Raw genomic sequence first — 17,065 nt, 5'->3', positions numbered from 1 at the left:
ACTGAAGCAGATGGCATCATTGCCCGGGCTCTACTCTAAGCCAGCCAGTGTCAATCCCTTCCGATGTGGATGGCCCAGGAGAGAAGCTCAACCCATCCCTGCTCCTTGTGCAGAGATCCAAGGCTCAGAATCGATGGAAGAAAGGCAGCAAGTTTTGGAGCCAAGAAGCTCAGTGATATGAAACCCTGCCCAACTCTGCTCCTTAACCTTAAACCACTGATGGTCACTCTTTGACCCTCACCCTCCCAGCTTTCAGACGGGTATAGTCACCATCACCCTCTTCCCTCTGCAGCACATCCCTTAGAGGGCAATGGCTTACAGCAGGCAATGGCTGAACTTGAGCCAGCTGGCCAAGTGCAAATGCAGAGTCTGTGGGAGGACACTGACATTGTGCCTTTGGTGGAAGGACCACAAGGCCACATCTAGTCCTTACTGGGAAGGGGACTATCTGGCCGCTGTCACACTGAGCACCTGATAGCCATCAGCCATGCCCCCCTGAAATCTAGAAGTGGGGGAACAGCAGGGAGAACCTGCTCAGCAGGGGCCAGATAAGGGATCTGGAGGCCAGGTCAGCTACCCTGAACAAAGCTCCAGGTAGGAACTGAAAGTGCTCTTAGCCACACGAGACCAGCATCCTTCATGGCTGAGCAGAAACCTTTCCTAGAGGGGAAACGATAAGAGGATCTTGTTTATGCTATTATTATTTTTTTAAACGATCAGAACAAGACAAACTTGCCATTTTCCCAGTCTTTGGCTTGCTCAGACAGTCTTTCCTTTTCTGGTAGGAGACAGACACAGGGCTCTCTACCACTATGGACTTTGCATATCCCCAGGGTAAAGTAGGGGCTGCGCTTGGAGACCAAAATGCGAAATGGGGTTGGAAGCAGCAGGCAAGCAAGGCTATGGGTCAGAGCCATGATGGTGTCAATATTGCTCCCTCTGGATGCAGGGCTGTGCTCAGAGCTGGGGACGGAAGCCTGAGCTGCTCTCCCCCCCCTTCGCCCTCCCACTGGCCACCAGTAAGACAGGGCCAGGATGAGATTCTAAGTATTCGGAATGACCATATGGTTCCAACCCAGGGCTGCCCCAACCACCCTTAACTACCCATCGAACACTCCGCACACAGCAGGCGCTCAATCTGATTTCGGCAACTACGGGCAGAAAGCCTATAAAAATGAAGGGCCAGGCACTGAGGATGTGGCTGTGTTAGTGGAGAACTTAACGAGCAAAAAAGAAGCCCTGGGTTCTGTTCCCAGCACTGCATAAGCCTGGCAGAATGGTACTCAGAGGTGAAAACAGGAGAGTCAGACATTCAAGGTCATTTTTGGCTACAGAGTTAGTTTGAGGCTAGCCTGGGGTACCTGAGAGCCTGTCACAACCAGTAAAACAAAAAGAATGAAGGACCGGACTTGCATTTCCATAGGCTGCTCGCCCAAGGCCAAGGCCAGGACGTGATTTGCACGCTCACCCACCTACCTGCCTTGCCCTTCATAGCTTTTTGTCCCTGAGCAACCTGGAGAATTAATTATTCCAGTTGTCCCACACATCTCCATCCTAGACATCAGATCTCACTGAAGGCCACATCCAGCCCTGCCGGCTTCTGCCAGTTTTCCACAGGAGGCACTGCTGGGCAGAACTGGCAGCCCACGTGTGAAGAAGTGTGTGGATGGAGTGGCTCTCAGCACCAGGGAAAGGAGACAGCTGTGTCGGGCACCTCTGGAACCACCCACCAGCCCCTTTTCTCCGTCTGCCTTACAGCTGTGGAGCACATTGTTCTCTAATTCTCCCCGTTGTCCCGGATTGACAAACTGAACCACAGCAAGCTCTGATGATGGCAGTGTGCCATCTCAATCCTAAGCATCTCTGGGGGCTTCCCACACTCCCTTGCCTGCAGCCACGCTCCCCCCCGAGTGTAAGGCTTTCTCAGCCCTCCCAGTACCACTCACAAGCCCAGCTATGTCTCCCCATTTATCCTCTTGTTTCATTCCCAAAGCGATATGCACTTGACCCCTGCATTTGACAGACTTGTCAGGCACCACACTGGTCTCTAGAGTCCAAGGATGAATAACAGATGGCTACTTACTCTTGGGATGGAAAACCAACAACAACAACAAAAATCCCAGCCCAGTGATGGAGGTGCACACCTTTAATCCCAGCACTCAGGAGGCAGAGGCAGGTGGATCTCTGTGAGTTTGAGGCCATCCTGGTCTACAGAGTGAGTTCCAGGACAGCCAGGGCTGTTACACAGATAAACCCTGTCTCAAAAAAAAGATAAACCCTGTCTCAAAAACCCAAAACAAACAAACAAACAAACCCCCAAAACCATGGAAACAGGAAAGAACCGGCGGAGTGTGGTTAGCCCCAGCTAAGGCAGCAAGATCTCTGCGAGGGCAGGACCTGGGAGGAGGCGACCAAGGTACAGAGTTCTGAAGGGTGAATGGCCACTTAATAATGCTGCGAGGGGAAGGACCACACAGGGCATGGGTGACTGGGAACCAGGAGAAGCTGGCTTTGCTGGAAGGAAGGCAGAGAGGGGTGGACAGTCAGGTGGGAGAGGAAAGCGTGTCAAAGGTCATGTTAAGGAAGTGGGGGTGGGGAGAAATGAGATGACACTTGGGGTCTAGGGGCCCCTGTGTGGGACACTCCGGACTAACTGGGAGAGATAAGAAGTGAAACACAGAGGAAAAGATGAAGACAGAGACGGAGCTGATCTGGAATAAGCTGGTTCCATTCCTAGGCTGATTCTAGCACTCAGGGAATGTCCCCCACCGTGTAGCTTTCCCACACTCTCCAGCCTCTCTGGGTCTGAGGAACCCTTTGCAGGGCTACCTCCACATCAGGTGCCATTCTGTGTGCACCGCTCTAGGCAGTGTGGCACACCTCTCTTCCCTCACTTTGCCATGACGCTGGTCATGATGGTTCCTTCAAAGGGCTGAGCCAGTGGTTCTCAACCTTCCTAATGCTGGGAGCCTTTAACACAGTTCCTCATGTTGTGGTGACCTCCCAACCATAACATTACTTTGTTGCTACTTTATACCTGTAATTTTGCTACTGTTATGAATTGTAACGTCAATATCTGATCTGCCGGATATCTGATCTGCAACCTACGTGAAAGGATCATTTGATCCCCCAAAGGGGTTGCGACCCACAGGTTGAGAACCACGGCTGAGCTGACAGACAAGCTGCTGGAGCTGAGCTCAGGTCATCTTCCTCCCATCCATCTCTACATCCCAGCAGTGCTTAGACACTCCCTCCCCCACCCACCCAGGGTTCCCTGGGCTGCAAGGTATTTCTTTGTATGAAGACCTTCCCTGCTCCCCTGGGAGTCAGGCTAGGGCTCCGTGCCCCTGTCCCCTCCTTGACAGAGTAGAGACACAAAAGGCTGACAAGTGTGTGCTCAGCTGCTTGAGATTAGAACCAGTGCCCCTCTGCCTGTCTATGCAATCCACAGCAAGGCACCAGAACACAGCTAAGGCATCTAAGAAGCATACCAACGTGAGTTTGCCCTGTCCCCTGGGGGCCTTAGGAAACAACCCGATAGTTCACCGTTAATGGCTGTTTTTAAATGATCACCTGCTGCTCTGCTGGGCCCTCACACACAATCTCATTTGTCCTCTTAGAAGCCCTTTGAGTAGGGTGTGGATTGGAATAAGATCAGTGGGGTGACTGGCTGCAAAATTTTAGCAGTAGCTCCCGTTTGGGTGTCAAGGCAGTATCTGCTGGAGTCTCATGGAAGAAAAAATTAATTCTATGCTTATGGGATCATAAGGGAAGACTTACAGAGGGAGCAGCTCTTAGTTCCCAAACCTCAAGTACCTGCTGGCTCTCCACGGGGCCATTCTCTTTGGTTTCCCTCTGTTGTTGGTCCTCATAAGAGGGTGGAGAACCAGGTCTTGAGGTTGATGTGGGCCCCTCAGAAGTCCCATCAACATGAGACGCCTGGTCACCGGTGCTGGGGTGGCCGTTGTCAATAGGCGAGGAGAAGCTGCAGCTGCTTTGGGAGCTGTGGGCCTCCTCCTCTTCCCTGGAGTCCTGGAGATAGCCCTCTTCTGGCTCCCCTAGATCTTCACCTTTCAAATCCTCCCCACCTTCCGCATAAGCCTCCAGTACTGCAGCCAGGGGCACCTCGTAGTGCGGGTAATAGAACAGGTCATGGGGGATGACGGAGATCTTCGAGAGTGGTGGAGAAGGCTTGAAATCCAGCCCTTCTTCACTGTGACTCCTCAGCGTTTCCAGGCTGACGCTGGTACTTGGAGGGTTGGATGGCACTTCTCCGCCGACCCCGGAGAGGCCTTCTGCTTCGCCTTCTTCCTCGCTGCGATGCCGGGTGGACTTTCTCTTGGCCTTTTCATACACTTCGGGTTTCTTATCTGTAGGCATTTCTTCTGGGGGCAAAGGATGGTCTTGATCTTGTTCCAGGCCCTTGGGAGGAGGCTCGTGCTTGTCAGCCTCCGACTGGGATTCAGGTGACTCTGTCTCTACGTGGGGAGACTTTGATTTCCTTTTCCCTGGTTTCTCAGTGTTATTCTCTAGCCCCTCTTCCTCCCCAGGGGTCTTCTCAGGGGGTGAGGGATCCTCACCAAAAGCCTGGCTGGTAGAGGCAAAATCTGCGAGGTCCCTGTTAAACTTGGAAGCCTTCAGTGGGATGCCTTCAAAATAGTCATCTTTATCCATAGGCTCGACAGTCAGCAGCTGAACCTTGAGTTCTGTGGAGTTGGCCAGGATAGTATGATCTGCAGGAGATGGAAGAGAAGGGCCTTTCTCACCTTGGCTAGCTTCTACACTGCCATTACAGAATGAGGGGTCCTGAGGAGGCTGATCATGATGGGGCACACCATCCACACCAACAATGTCTTCAGGGCCCCTGTCTGAGGCAGTTTCAGGCACTGGCCTGGCTTCCTGTTCTGTCTTCTTTTCCTTGGCAACCTCAGCCAATGAGCCATGATCATCCTCCTTCGGCAGATCCTTTGCCGCCCTTGGGCTCCCCTCAAAGCGGAAGTCTGAGCTGTAGAAAGGGTCTTTGCTACATGAGGCATCCTTGTGCAAGTCAGCCTCAAAGTGCACGGATTTCTTGATCGGCAAAGAGTTGGACCTCCGGCTCTCCTTTCTTGTTGATAAGATGGAAGATTCTGGAACTGGCTCGGTGCTGGATCCGGTCTTTCCTGGGCTCTCCTGGAGGACTTGGTCAATAATCTGGTGCATAAACTCAGTCGTGCTGTCCGACAACTTGTGGCTGGGCACGACACCCAGAGAGAAACCCTTCGCGCTCTCAGACTGGTCACAGACGAAGACTTTGGCAGGAGGCGGGTGGCTGGTTTCATGGTTGACAGTGTAAGCTCGCTCTCCATTCTCGCTGAGGAGGAGGACCCGGCTCTCCTGTTCAGAAGGGCTTTCTTTGATTCGGACAAAGGTGGACTCGATGGGAGCTTCTTTGTCTGGATTCACAAACTCTTCCTGCCAAGAAACCCAAGATAACATGAAATCACAGGTTCCACCTTCAAGTACAAACCCAAAAAACAACAACAAAGCCACGTTAACCAGAGTTTTCCCGCTGAGATGCAAAAATCTCAGGTCAATAAAAACATGAAATACGTTTTTTTGAAACTACAGGTGCAAAGAGACTATCAATGCACTCAGTGGGGTGTTGGGTATACTTCAGTGAGCAGCACCTCAGCCGCTTTACCCTGCCAGAGAAGGAGCTAGTCTGCCTGAGGTAAGGAGAGACCAGTCACCTTTCTACTGACCATGTGGGTCACTAGGAAAGCCTGAAGCTAAAAGTGGTCCAACAGTAACTCTCACCAGAGTCTCGTGATTGATTCCCCCCAGGGGCATCTTCAGTGGGAGAGCCCAGGCAGGACTGGGAAGCAGAGCAGACATCTGTGGGGACTGCAGGGCTGGCTGGGGTTCTGGTGAATGCAGGGATAGAGTGGACTGACCTCAGAACGCGAACCCAGACGGCAGAAATGAACTAGCACCAACACGCGTCTAGGTTCCTGAAACGGTCAGACCGAGCAACTGCCATCTCGGGTTCAGGAGGAGGCTATATCCCTTGCTTGGTTGTATTCCCCAAGGGTGCATGTGTTAGAAGTTTGGTATCTAGCATGGCTATAGGAGGCACGGAGGGACCTTTAATGGATGAGGCCTAGTGCAAGGTGATTGGGCCACAGGGAGTTCTAACCTCAGAAGGAACTGACATCCTTCTCATAGGACCCCAGTTCATTGCAGAGGAAGCTGCTTTCAGAGTGAAGAGCCAAGTGGCTCTCTGGCTGCCTGTCTTGGCTATGTGACCTCTCTGTCTCACACACACTTTGACTGTAATGCCCATGAGGTCCTTTCTAAGGTGCTGGTGCTAACTCAGACTCTCAGAGAGTCAAATCTCTCTCTCTCCAGGTTTATTTATTTTTATTTTATGTGTACAATGTTCAACTGTGTGTGTGTATGTGCGTGTGTGTGTGCATGTGCATGTGTGTGTGTGTGTGTGTGTGTACCGTGTGTGTGCCGGGTGCCTACAGAGGAAGAAGACGGTGACAGATCCCACCCTGGAACTGGTTGCAGATGGTTGAGAGTTGCCATGTGGATGCTGGGAACTAAACTCGGGTCCTTTGTAAGAGCAGCAAGTGTATTTATCAGCTGAGCTATCTCTCCAGCCCCAAATCTCTCTTCATTATATGTTATCTAGCATCTGGCATCTTGTTGTAACAACAGAAGACAGAGCAACATAGAAAAAGAAAGGCTCAGTAGCTACTCTTATTTTGCATACTGTCTCTGCCAAGAAAGAAAACCAAATTCAGGAAATAAGCAGGAGAATGAAGCCTACAAACAAGGGAGGCAACAATCACCAAAAGTAGACCAACCTATAGCTCAGGATTGGAATTACGACAAGGAAGGCTCTAGAACAATCAGCGTATGCTGCAAAAACTACAAAAGACATTCTTTAGGAAATGATCACAGATAGAAGCCAGACCTGAAGAGGGGCAGAAAGCACTCTCAGAGGGTAAAGGTGCTTGCCATGTAAGTCTGACGACCTCAGGCCCATCCACTCCCACAAACTGCCCCCTGACCTCCATGAGCTCACCCTGCAAGCACACACTCCTGACCTTCCCCTACAATGTATACAACAACCAAAACAACAGTAATAATAAAATATATTTTACAGTTTCCTTTAAAAGCCTACTCCTACTGACTACTTAAAGCAGAAGAAGAAAGAGGAGGAGAAGGAAGAAAAAGCCCAAACACAAGTATTAAAGACTAAGAAAGGAAAATCAATAACACAAAAGAATGTATCACACAAACACCACAGGCTGAAACAGGCTGTTCTGTGTGAACCAAGACCCTTGCTCCTGCCATCATGTCCTTCTCAATCTCTCTAGTCCTAGGCCTGAAGAAGCCACACTTAGATTTGCTGAATCTTGACCATGTCCTTGAATAATCATACTATCAACTTTTAATTCAGTGCTTCACAACCTTGGGTCATAACCCCTTTGGCAAACCTATACCTCCAAAAATATTTAAATCATGATTCATGACAGTAGCAAAATTACAGTTATGAAGTTGTAATGGAAATAATGTTATGGTTGGGGTCACCACAGCATGAGGAACGGTGTTAAAGGGTCACAGCCTTAGGAAGGTTGAGAACCACTGTTTTAATTGTTTTTCGATTCTGCCTCTGGGTTAGGAGCTCAGGCCTAGTGAAAACCCTGCTACCGAAAGTGGAATTCTATAGCAATTACTGCCACCACCTCTTGTTGAATGTTCATTCTGAGCCACGAGCAAATTCAGGTTTTTCACACAGGTAGTTACTTTTTGCACAAGCCTAAAATGTGGGTGATGCTTTCCACGTTTGAAGGCATCTGATACAGATGTCAGAGAGGCCAAGGAACAAGCCTAGGTCACAGAGCTTCAAGTGGCAGCCCAGAAACTCCTCTTCAAAATATCATGGTGCCGGAAGAGGTGGGAACCACACATAAGGGTCAGGCAGTAATCTAACCCACGGCTCAGAGGGCCACTGGGAGTCTCTGCTGTATAGCATAAGGCTCCAGTCTCAGTGGTATTTTTACGAGAGCCAAAAACATGAACTTGGGAAACACAGAGCTCCAGAGTCTGCCGCAATCCTGATTTAGATGACTGTGTGACCCTGGAGAGACCTTTAGGACTCTCTGGACAGTGGCGTTCTCATATGTAATAAGAGGATAAAGGAGGTGAACCATACAGGACCTGTAGGAATGATAGCTGCGGACACAGCCTCCAGCTACAAGAAGGTCCCTGTCCCCTAACATTTTTTATTTCTTTAGGCGTGTATTTTTTTTCTACCAAGCACTTAAATTTACTGGAAACTGTGATCATCTACCAATGTGTTAACTGCCTTCTTTGCTAGATCAAAGTTGCATCACCCTAAGCCTCACCTGTCCAACTGACTTTGTCCTAATTTTTAACTTGGCTTTTTTTTTAAATGAAGTTTTGCATAACTGGAGACCAAATGCAGAGCTTTGTGAGCACTAGTCAATGTCGTAGCACTGAGCTACGGCCAGGTCCGGTTCAATTACTTGCTGAGTTCCCTGAGCTGGTGCTAGGTATGCAGTAAGTGGAAGACGGCTCCCACCACGGGCTGTGGTTATTATTGTTACTACCATCTCAGGGTTAGATGTACACGTGTGTGTTCAGTGAAACCATGACAACTTCATCCCTGTCCCAAACCTATCTTCAAGTATGATCTGGGATTCTAAACAGTAAAAGGGGTGGCCAGGGAACAGAGGCACATAATTGTATTCCCAGAGTGAGGAGACTGAGGCAGGAGGATTGCCACATGCTCAAGGCCAGCTGGGGCTATAATATGAGATCCTTCCTCAAAAATGCTACCCCCCCCCCAAAAAAATATCCCCCCTAACACACACACACACACACACACACACACACACACACACACACACACACACACACACCACACAAACTCCACAAGCATGCTTTTGAATGGTCATTCTCTATTATAATTTTGAGCCTTGGTAAACATTGGTGAACTAGTGGGCTGTTCCAGTGGGCATATTAGAGTGAAGTCTGGATGACAGGGAACTTCTGTCTTCTGTCACCTGAATCAAATTTGGAATTGGAAGAAGTATGTGTGAGATATGACTGGCTTTCTGTCCCATCGGAGAGCCTGATGTATGTCACAGATGGTTTAGAAACTCAAATAAGGCAAGGAACTTGAGGTCACTTTGTTGCCACCAACCACACAGAATGACACAGCCCAAGCCCCTGCTGTGTCCCCTGGGGACCCAGTGAAAACGCACAGTTTTGAATTAAAAGTAAAGGAAAGAAACGTACAGGCTCCAACTCTGGAAAGCGTTCTAGAAACTGGGCCACATACGTCACAATGGACTGTTCATCCGGCATGTCAACCATGATGTCTGTTGAGAGAGACACGGCATTAGCAAAGACACATGCTTTCTCCATAGGACCACAGGGCGCTGGTGAGGAAGGCACACACGTGAAGAAATTTAGGCTCAGAAAGAGCACGACGCCTTTGGCTAAGGTCCCACAGCTGGCTGAAGGACAGATGAACTGACGTGGAGAACCTGGGATCCTACACTCGGGACTTTGCCCTCTTTCCTTGATTCCCTTCGCTGCGAGCAGTCGGCTCATTGCTGGGCCCGTGAATAAGCACATGTGGTGACCATGCTAACCTGCTGCAGGGAGTCCCAAATTAAACACCCAATGTGGAGTGCAGGGTGACGAAACAGAGTCGCGCACCTTCGAAAGGAGTGTACTCCCCTAACTCTGTCATTCTGCAGGTGGGAACTGGTCCTGGAGGTATAGGCAAAGGCATGTTGGGTAAGTAAGATGTTTACGGTCATGTGGTATTAAAAAATGATCCTTCCTGCTTCCCTTCTCTTCCTCCCTTTATTCTTTCTCTCTCCTTCCTTTTCTCCCTTCTTTCTTCCATCTACTGAATTGGAGATCTAAGCCATGGCCTCACGCTTGCCACTGAGCTATGCCTTCAACCCCCCTGAAAGGGTCACTTCTGAAGTAACCTCAGTGACTCAAATACGGAGGTCCTACAGGTACTATGCAGCCAATATAAATATATAACCAGGAGATTATAGAAATATACTTGCTAAATATCGATATTACATTTGATGAGTGAAAAAAGAGATAAAATTATATATATCCTAAATGATACCAATTATGTAATGATATTATAATTAGATGCACAGAAAAAAGACTATAACATAAAAAATATTTTTTTCTTCATTAGGCTTTTATTTTTATTTTCTGAGTTTTCTACCTGAAAGAGCAGATGGCACATTTGTAATAATAATAACTAAAGGACAGAGAGGTCACTGTACCTTCCGGCTCCAGGAGCCTAGGGATGTGTAAGGTATCGTGTGCAATCCTGAAGGCCTTCTCCAGATTCTCCCGGGTGGAATCTTCCAGAGCCTGCTTCATGTCCACCAGGCTGGGATCAATGGCTTTGATGACAGCCAGGAAAGCCATCCCACTCCTCCAGCTGCCCGCAAAGTCCTGGACCGCCACACCATACCTGATGGAAAGTAGCAAGGATAGCAACCACCCAGATCAGGAAAGGAGCCTGACGAGGAGGTCTGCACGCAGCAGCCTCACTAGCTGACCTGAGAGGGCTAGGTGTTGTTCTGTGCCACCCTGCGAAGACACCCCGGCCCTGACCATCACAAGGGCCACCCTGAGAATCTTCCAATGGAGCAGGAGGTACACATTATCCCAAAAGGCAGCCAGACCCTTGGTTCCCAAGTCTCTAAATACGCTGCACACATCACATGACGATGGAAAGCGGGCACAGGGGGATGTGCTCTATTACAGACAGAGCCAGGAAGATCCAAGTGCCTATCTCAGCTGTCCCTCCATGCTTCTGCCTCAGTGACCTTGACTGGGCGCAGACCCTTTCTGAGCCTCTAACACTTTAGTTAGAAAACAGAGTGAACACAGGATGACCTTGTGGGGTACTGTGATTGGGAAGGGTGAAGTTCCCACAAGAATGGCCTCATCTAAAGCAGAACTTGGTGTGTGGAGCAGGAATACAAAAGGCACACGATGAGTGTCAGCCAGCAGCACCATGAAGATACATAAAATCACAACCTTTTTCCCTCGTGTGTGTGTGTGTGTGTGTGTGTGTGTGTGTGTGTTTGCATGTGGGGGAGGGGCACATGTGGGAAAGCTTGAGACCAACATCAAGGAGTCTTTCTTAATTGTCCTCCATTGTATTCACCGAGGCAAGGTCTCTTGCTTGAACCCGGAGCATACTGATGTGGTTAGCCTGGCTAGCCAATCTGCCCTGGGGATCACTCCATAGTCCTCTGAGCTCTAGTATTACAGACGGGCTGCCGAGCCTGTAGACGCTGTAAATATGAACATTCTTCCTCAGGCTCACCCAGCAAGTGTTTTAATCACCGAGCCATCTCCCCGGCCCGAAAGCCGTAACTTCGAAAGAGAATGATGCCAGGTGCGGGTTCTCTTTAGACTCCATCCTTTCATGTCTTATTATGCTCATGGAATTAACAAAAATGTAACACCTTCCAAATGCTTCCAATGTAGAAGCTTCACACCGACCCCTAACAGGTCGCAAACTCCCTAGGCAGAGCTCGTGCCAGCCTTGGCCCAGTGACCTACCTGATCAGAGTACATTCTCACAGCCAGGCACCCAGACAATCTTCAGTAGGACTGTCAACCAAGCCAAAGTCACCAGCTGCCACATGCACTTGCCCAAGTGCAGGGACGCACGGGTAGCCACAGTGGGGCCATAGAACACTCCCATCTCCCCAGCTGCCTACTCTCTTTCACACTCGCACTGGCCCCGGCAATGAACTCTTTGGCTTGATTTATTTTTAAACATTTCCTGTCTTTTCATAGTAACCTATTCTAATCGTTTACACTCAACTCCCTCCTTCAATTCCCCAAAGGTCTAGCCTCTTCCCAGCCCCCGGGAGGTGTGCAGAAATGTATGAAGTGGCTGTCAGGAGAGGTACAGCTGCTCTCCCCAGTTCTGTCACAACTGTCTTGGAAGGCCACTCAACAGGGGAAGCTTGAACAAGTAAGTGAGGTACCAGCAACTACCACCTAGGTTGTACACAGATGAGCTGAGATGTCTCCGAGTGGGTGTGGCTTCCTCTACACTAACTTGGCACCTCTGACTAAGGCCCAAGATCTGCCAGTAAAAAACCTGATAGAAGACTGCTATAACCAGGCTTAGAAAATAGGAAGAGTGCTGACTGCACAAAGCTGGGGACCTGAGTTTGAATCCCCAGTGCACACACAAAAATCCAGGCACAGCTGCCAGTGTATGTAAGCCTGTCCCTGGGGAGCAGAGATCGGAGGATGCCAGGAGTTTGCTGGCCAGCCTAGTGGAAATGGCAAGCTTCTTATTTAGTGTAAGACTCTGTCTTGTTTTTTTGAACTTATAGAGGTCCACCTGCCTCTGCCTCCCAAGTGCTGGGATTAAAGGCGTGCGCCACCACTGCCTGGCAAAACTCTGTCTTAAGAGAATAATATGGAGAGCAGTAGAAGAAGACCCCTGATGCTTGCTCTGGCCTCTACATGCTCATGTGTGTGCGTGCCCCATACGCTTACATGCACACACCACACACAAACTGGAAAAGCACATCACATCCCTGTTCTGATGGCTTGTGTGAATCATAGGACCCGTGGATACCTAGCACCTTGGCAGATGGAGTTTGACGCACCTTACCCACCCAGGTCCATGTGTACCACTCCCTGGGCCTGGAAACAGCCTTATGGGGTGGGGTGTACCCATGGTGGACACCGGTGGGCCGGCGATAGGTGGGCAGGGGTAGATGACAGCTTACTTTCTTGTTTTCCGCTGCACCCACGCCAGCAGGGTCTTGATGGCCTTCCTCTGGTCTTTCACTGATACCGCCATACTCCTCTCTGTGGTGGGGGTGGGTGGGTAGGAGGAGTCGGAGTCTGTGCCCCCCGAGCCAGGTGACAAGCTGGAAGATGGGGAACTCCTGCTGAGGTTGCCTGTGAGCTCCTTTATCTAGAGAGGAAAGGGCAAATCAGACCCAGTGATTCATAAGGGACCCCTGGCCAGTAGGTCACTCTGACCTGCATCCACGAGACCCTGGTTGGAGAGTCCAGGTTGTGTAGACCTGGTTCTCAGTATATGAGAAGCTTCTCCTGAGATTCCCGTGGCTATCACCAGCCTAGGCACACACACCCTTCTTTTGACCACACTCTCTCTGTTCCCCTATAGCCTGGCACTCCCAGAATGCATCATGCTTCTTCAGGCTTCACTGTCCCTGTTCACTCTGGGCCTGTTGCTGGCTGTCCCTTTCTCCAGCATTGACATGTGGGGAAAACAGAAGCTCAGGCCTGCTCTACAAATTCAGACAGCATCTCAGCACCATGTACCTGCAATTCGTATGCACAGAACATCTGAGAAGCATCGCTCAGTGCACACTCCTATCCACACTGCAAAACACTATCTGGTCACTTCCTCGTGTTTTCCTCATTCTGGTCATCCACTTATGTTAGCTGTCCCTGCTCAGAGCTCTTACAAAGCCCTGCTCACACCTCAGTTGTGACCCACATCCTCTAGTAATACAGCATCCACGTATCTTTGCCCCCAAGACGACAGAGTCCTGTCTTTCTAGCATCTGCAATACTGAAGAAACTCAACAGATGTTTACTGAATGAGCAAAGGAAGCTCTGGGGTGGATTTAAGGCATTTAACACATTTCCTGATGTTCCCGGCATCTCTCAGGAAGTCAGGTTAGAGTGACCGAGTCCTGTGCAAATCTCTCACATGGAGCATGTCTTGTGACCACTGCTGCATTTGCAGATGTGGGAACCTAGGCTCAAGTTTAAGGCTTAGACAGAAAGGGATTCATAGCTTCAAATAGTGCTTGTGCATGCACCTCTCTGGACAACAGCAGCCCTAACACCCCTGGAAACCTTCCCCTTGTGGACCGCCTTTATATCTAAACCATGAACCTCAGTCTCCACTTCTTGATTCTCACTCAGAAAATGGCCAAGTCTGACTCCATGGAAACTAAGCCTTATGATGTCCCTCGATGTGTGCGTGCTGTTCTGTGGTTAGAGCAACGTTCAATATGACAACCACGTGCCAGAGAATAGCGGGTTTACCTGGAAGAAGAGAATGATGTTCCATATCAACCCGAGAACCAGCGAGGGGTTGCCATCCGCTATTTCTGCTGCATCGATGCTAACCAGCTTGACCTGGAAAGAAGTAGTCGATGAACGCAAAACCCCAAGGAGTCTGATCTACCACCTCCACCACCACCCAAGGCCTGACGCTGCTGACTGCACAGTGCTATTTGTCATTGCCAAAGACAACCTCTTGGGGGACACCCAATATGTAAAACCGTATTCGATAAAAACATACAGTGCTTACCGTGGGTGGACGCCACTCTAAAGTTTTATAAGCACTTATGAGGACGGAGACAGTTTACCCCAACCACAAGCCTATCATGTAGACACTTCCATTACCGCTGTGTGTCAGGTGTCAGGAGGGCATGCACTGACATGCCCAGATAAATACAATCTGCCCAGAGCCATAGAGTGTGCAAACTTTCCACCATTCTCTTCCAAAAAGGGAGGGCAATAGCCCAGGAAGCCTGTATGTCACACGAATACCACCAAACCCCCTTGACCAACTCAGGGCACCAACATCAGCCGTCAGAAAGAGAAATAGTGAGCCCATCACAGCAAGGGACTCTGCATCTCTACAGAATGCTCTACACGCCAGCCTGAGAAACTGTCCGGAGGTGGCTCGTTTATTTCACCTGTGTCTGACCATGCAAAGATGTTCCCGATGAACCCCTAAGGCTACCTGCAGCCTGTGAACCTGCAGCATCCCAAGGACGTAGTCAGGGAGGTTCAAGTCCCTGACACCCACAGTCTGCACTTCGCATCTGTGCAGGCGGAGGCTAGAGGCTGCTGTCCTGTCTTCCTCTAACAGGCTCCATGGCGTTTTTAAATTTTTATTTACTTACTTACTTTATCTTATCTTATGTATCTTTTTGAGACAGGGCCTCACTATGCTGCAATGGTTGGCCTACAACTTGCTCTGTAGACCAGGCTGTCCTTGAACTCAGAGATCAGTCTGCTTCTGTTTCCCAAGTACAGGAACTAAAGGTGTGTATCACCATGCTGGGCTCTCTGCCTGATTTGGTGTTTTAAGTCAAAGTCTCTCATGGACCTGGAACTCACTGATTTGGCCACACTGAGCTGTAGGTGTCCTCCTGTCTCTGTCCCCATTTGCCCCCTGGGGTTGGGGGGGAAATGGAAGTGCAGACACAAACCACTGCACCTGTATTTTTTATACAAGTTTTAGCTATTAAGTATCAGAACTCAGGTCATCTTAAGCAGCATGTGTTTGAACCTTAACCAAGCCTATTCTGCATTTTAACACACATAGGGTTTCCTGTGTGGGCTCAGGATGGAGGGAGAGCGCCTACAGCCAGCATTTCATTCTGTGAACAGCATCTGATTCTGCGTTTCAGCCTTCTGCCAACCTCTCTGGAAAGAGCCACGGAGTGAGTGCGGTGAGCGAGCCCATGCAGGCTGGATAGGTCTCTCTTCCATTTTCCTCTCCTCATTGAGCAACACTTCCCAAATGTACATAGCTGTCTTCAGGGGCAAGGGGGATGAAGAGAGCTAATCAGAGCAACCTTTCAAAACCCACACTGCAAACTTCATCCTAGGACACTTGGGGGAGGAAAAACATAGAGACATTGTCATCCAGCAGTTTCTCTCTCCTCTCTCCCTCTCCATCATGGGTTGTTAAACTGATCTGGCTTAGGTCTCTGATCTTATCGGTTTATTGGGGGCTCTGACAACCCCAGTTAGGCCTGGGGTAGCCTAATTGAGGCTGACTGCCCAGCTCCCTAGTTGACGGGCCGTTCACAATCGCTGCCAAGAAGGTAATTGAGACAACACGGGCTCATCGCCGGCAGACTGGAGGCCAGGAAGGAAGTTGTCAATACTGAGAGGAACATAAGCCATCAAACTCAGGGCCAACATTCAGTCCGTGCTCCTCGGCCATCACTTGCCCCACATAACCAATCACTTGTTGAGGCTCTCTTGTCTGCTCTCCTAGCCCCACGTCCCTTCTGAAAACATCCTCTGGTTTGCAGGTTATAAACCATTCCAGTCCAGTGAACCACAAGTGCTTAAGGGACTGCCATCCTCATCCTCAGTGTGGAGCCCCCCTTGGAGGAAAGAGCCTTCTTCCATTCTTGGGGATGGCCAGACGATAGAATCACCACTTTTCAGATCTCCAGGGACAGTGCCCCCTCCTCTTCCCCCTAACCCAGCCTGTTCTGCCACATTGAATACCGATGAGTCTACTGGGTTATGCGATCATCCTTTATGTTCTGGGAGCCAGCAGGTTTAGAGAGAGAGCTGACTTGGGAGCTTTCATGACAATGAGCATTGGGCTTCCCAAGTTAGTTCCATCAATGCTCTCAATGTCCCCATTTCTGAGGTGGCAAAACCAAGGCTTGGCCTGAGTAACTTAGTGGAGGTTCCAGAGCTGGTCTTATAATGAGGTTATCTGCAACCCACAGTTGAAGGGAGGGAAGGAAGGGTGCATGCTGGCTGGTCCTGGGACTCCAGAACAGCAGGTTGGGTTGCTGTCTGCACCTACTTCCCAGCTCTGGGCACTGCCCCCAAGGGTCCAGCAGAGCCACTGAGGCCTGCTCCTCCTGGAATCCAGGCAGTGGCACAAAGCAGGACAAATAAGGCTCCCTAAGTAATTCTGTGTATTCTGGGAATGGGACACAGCATGCCTCTGGGATGTTATCCTGCCCCCTCTCCATCACCAGCTTCCTCCTAGGAAATGGAACCAACGAGGGACTGAGCCAACAAGCATCCTTGTTGGGATACTTCTAAACGTTGTTATAAAATATTAATAAAAGGGAAGATGGGGTCAGTGCTCCAAGCTGCTGCTAGAGCAGACAGCCTGGAAAAGGCTCACACGTGGAGTACAGGAGGCCAGGTCTTCTCAGTCTCAGCCATGCTGTCCCATGGTACCATGGCAGGAACACCGCCCCTCCCC

At 49.8% G+C, this 17,065-nt stretch overlaps 1 protein-coding gene across 3 annotated transcripts in view; it reads right to left on the bottom strand.

The window, feature by feature from the left end:
* Clmn (calmin) overlaps nucleotides 1-17,065 on the bottom strand; it is a 102,144-nt gene that overhangs the window by 6,594 nt on the left and 78,485 nt on the right. For 2 of the 3 annotated variants that reach the window (XM_075948627.1, XM_075948625.1), the window contains exons 5-9: nucleotides 14,131-14,223; nucleotides 12,831-13,021; nucleotides 10,341-10,534; nucleotides 9,319-9,401; nucleotides 3,817-5,454 (exon numbers count right to left, since the gene is read on the bottom strand). In XM_075948627.1, the coding sequence (XP_075804742.1) occupies nucleotides 3,817-5,454; nucleotides 9,319-9,401; nucleotides 10,341-10,534; nucleotides 12,831-13,021; nucleotides 14,131-14,223 (2,199 nt within the window). Of the gene's footprint in view, nucleotides 1-3,780; nucleotides 5,455-9,318; nucleotides 9,402-10,340; nucleotides 10,535-12,830; nucleotides 13,022-14,130; nucleotides 14,224-17,065 lie in introns of all 3 variants that reach the window. The other variant, XM_075948626.1, reaches the window with a different exon arrangement.

Source organism: Microtus pennsylvanicus, chromosome 14, assembly GCF_037038515.1.
Source record: "Microtus pennsylvanicus isolate mMicPen1 chromosome 14, mMicPen1.hap1, whole genome shotgun sequence".
NCBI lineage: Eukaryota > Metazoa > Chordata > Mammalia > Rodentia > Cricetidae > Microtus > Microtus pennsylvanicus.
This window is presented reverse-complemented; position numbering and strand designations above follow the sequence as displayed.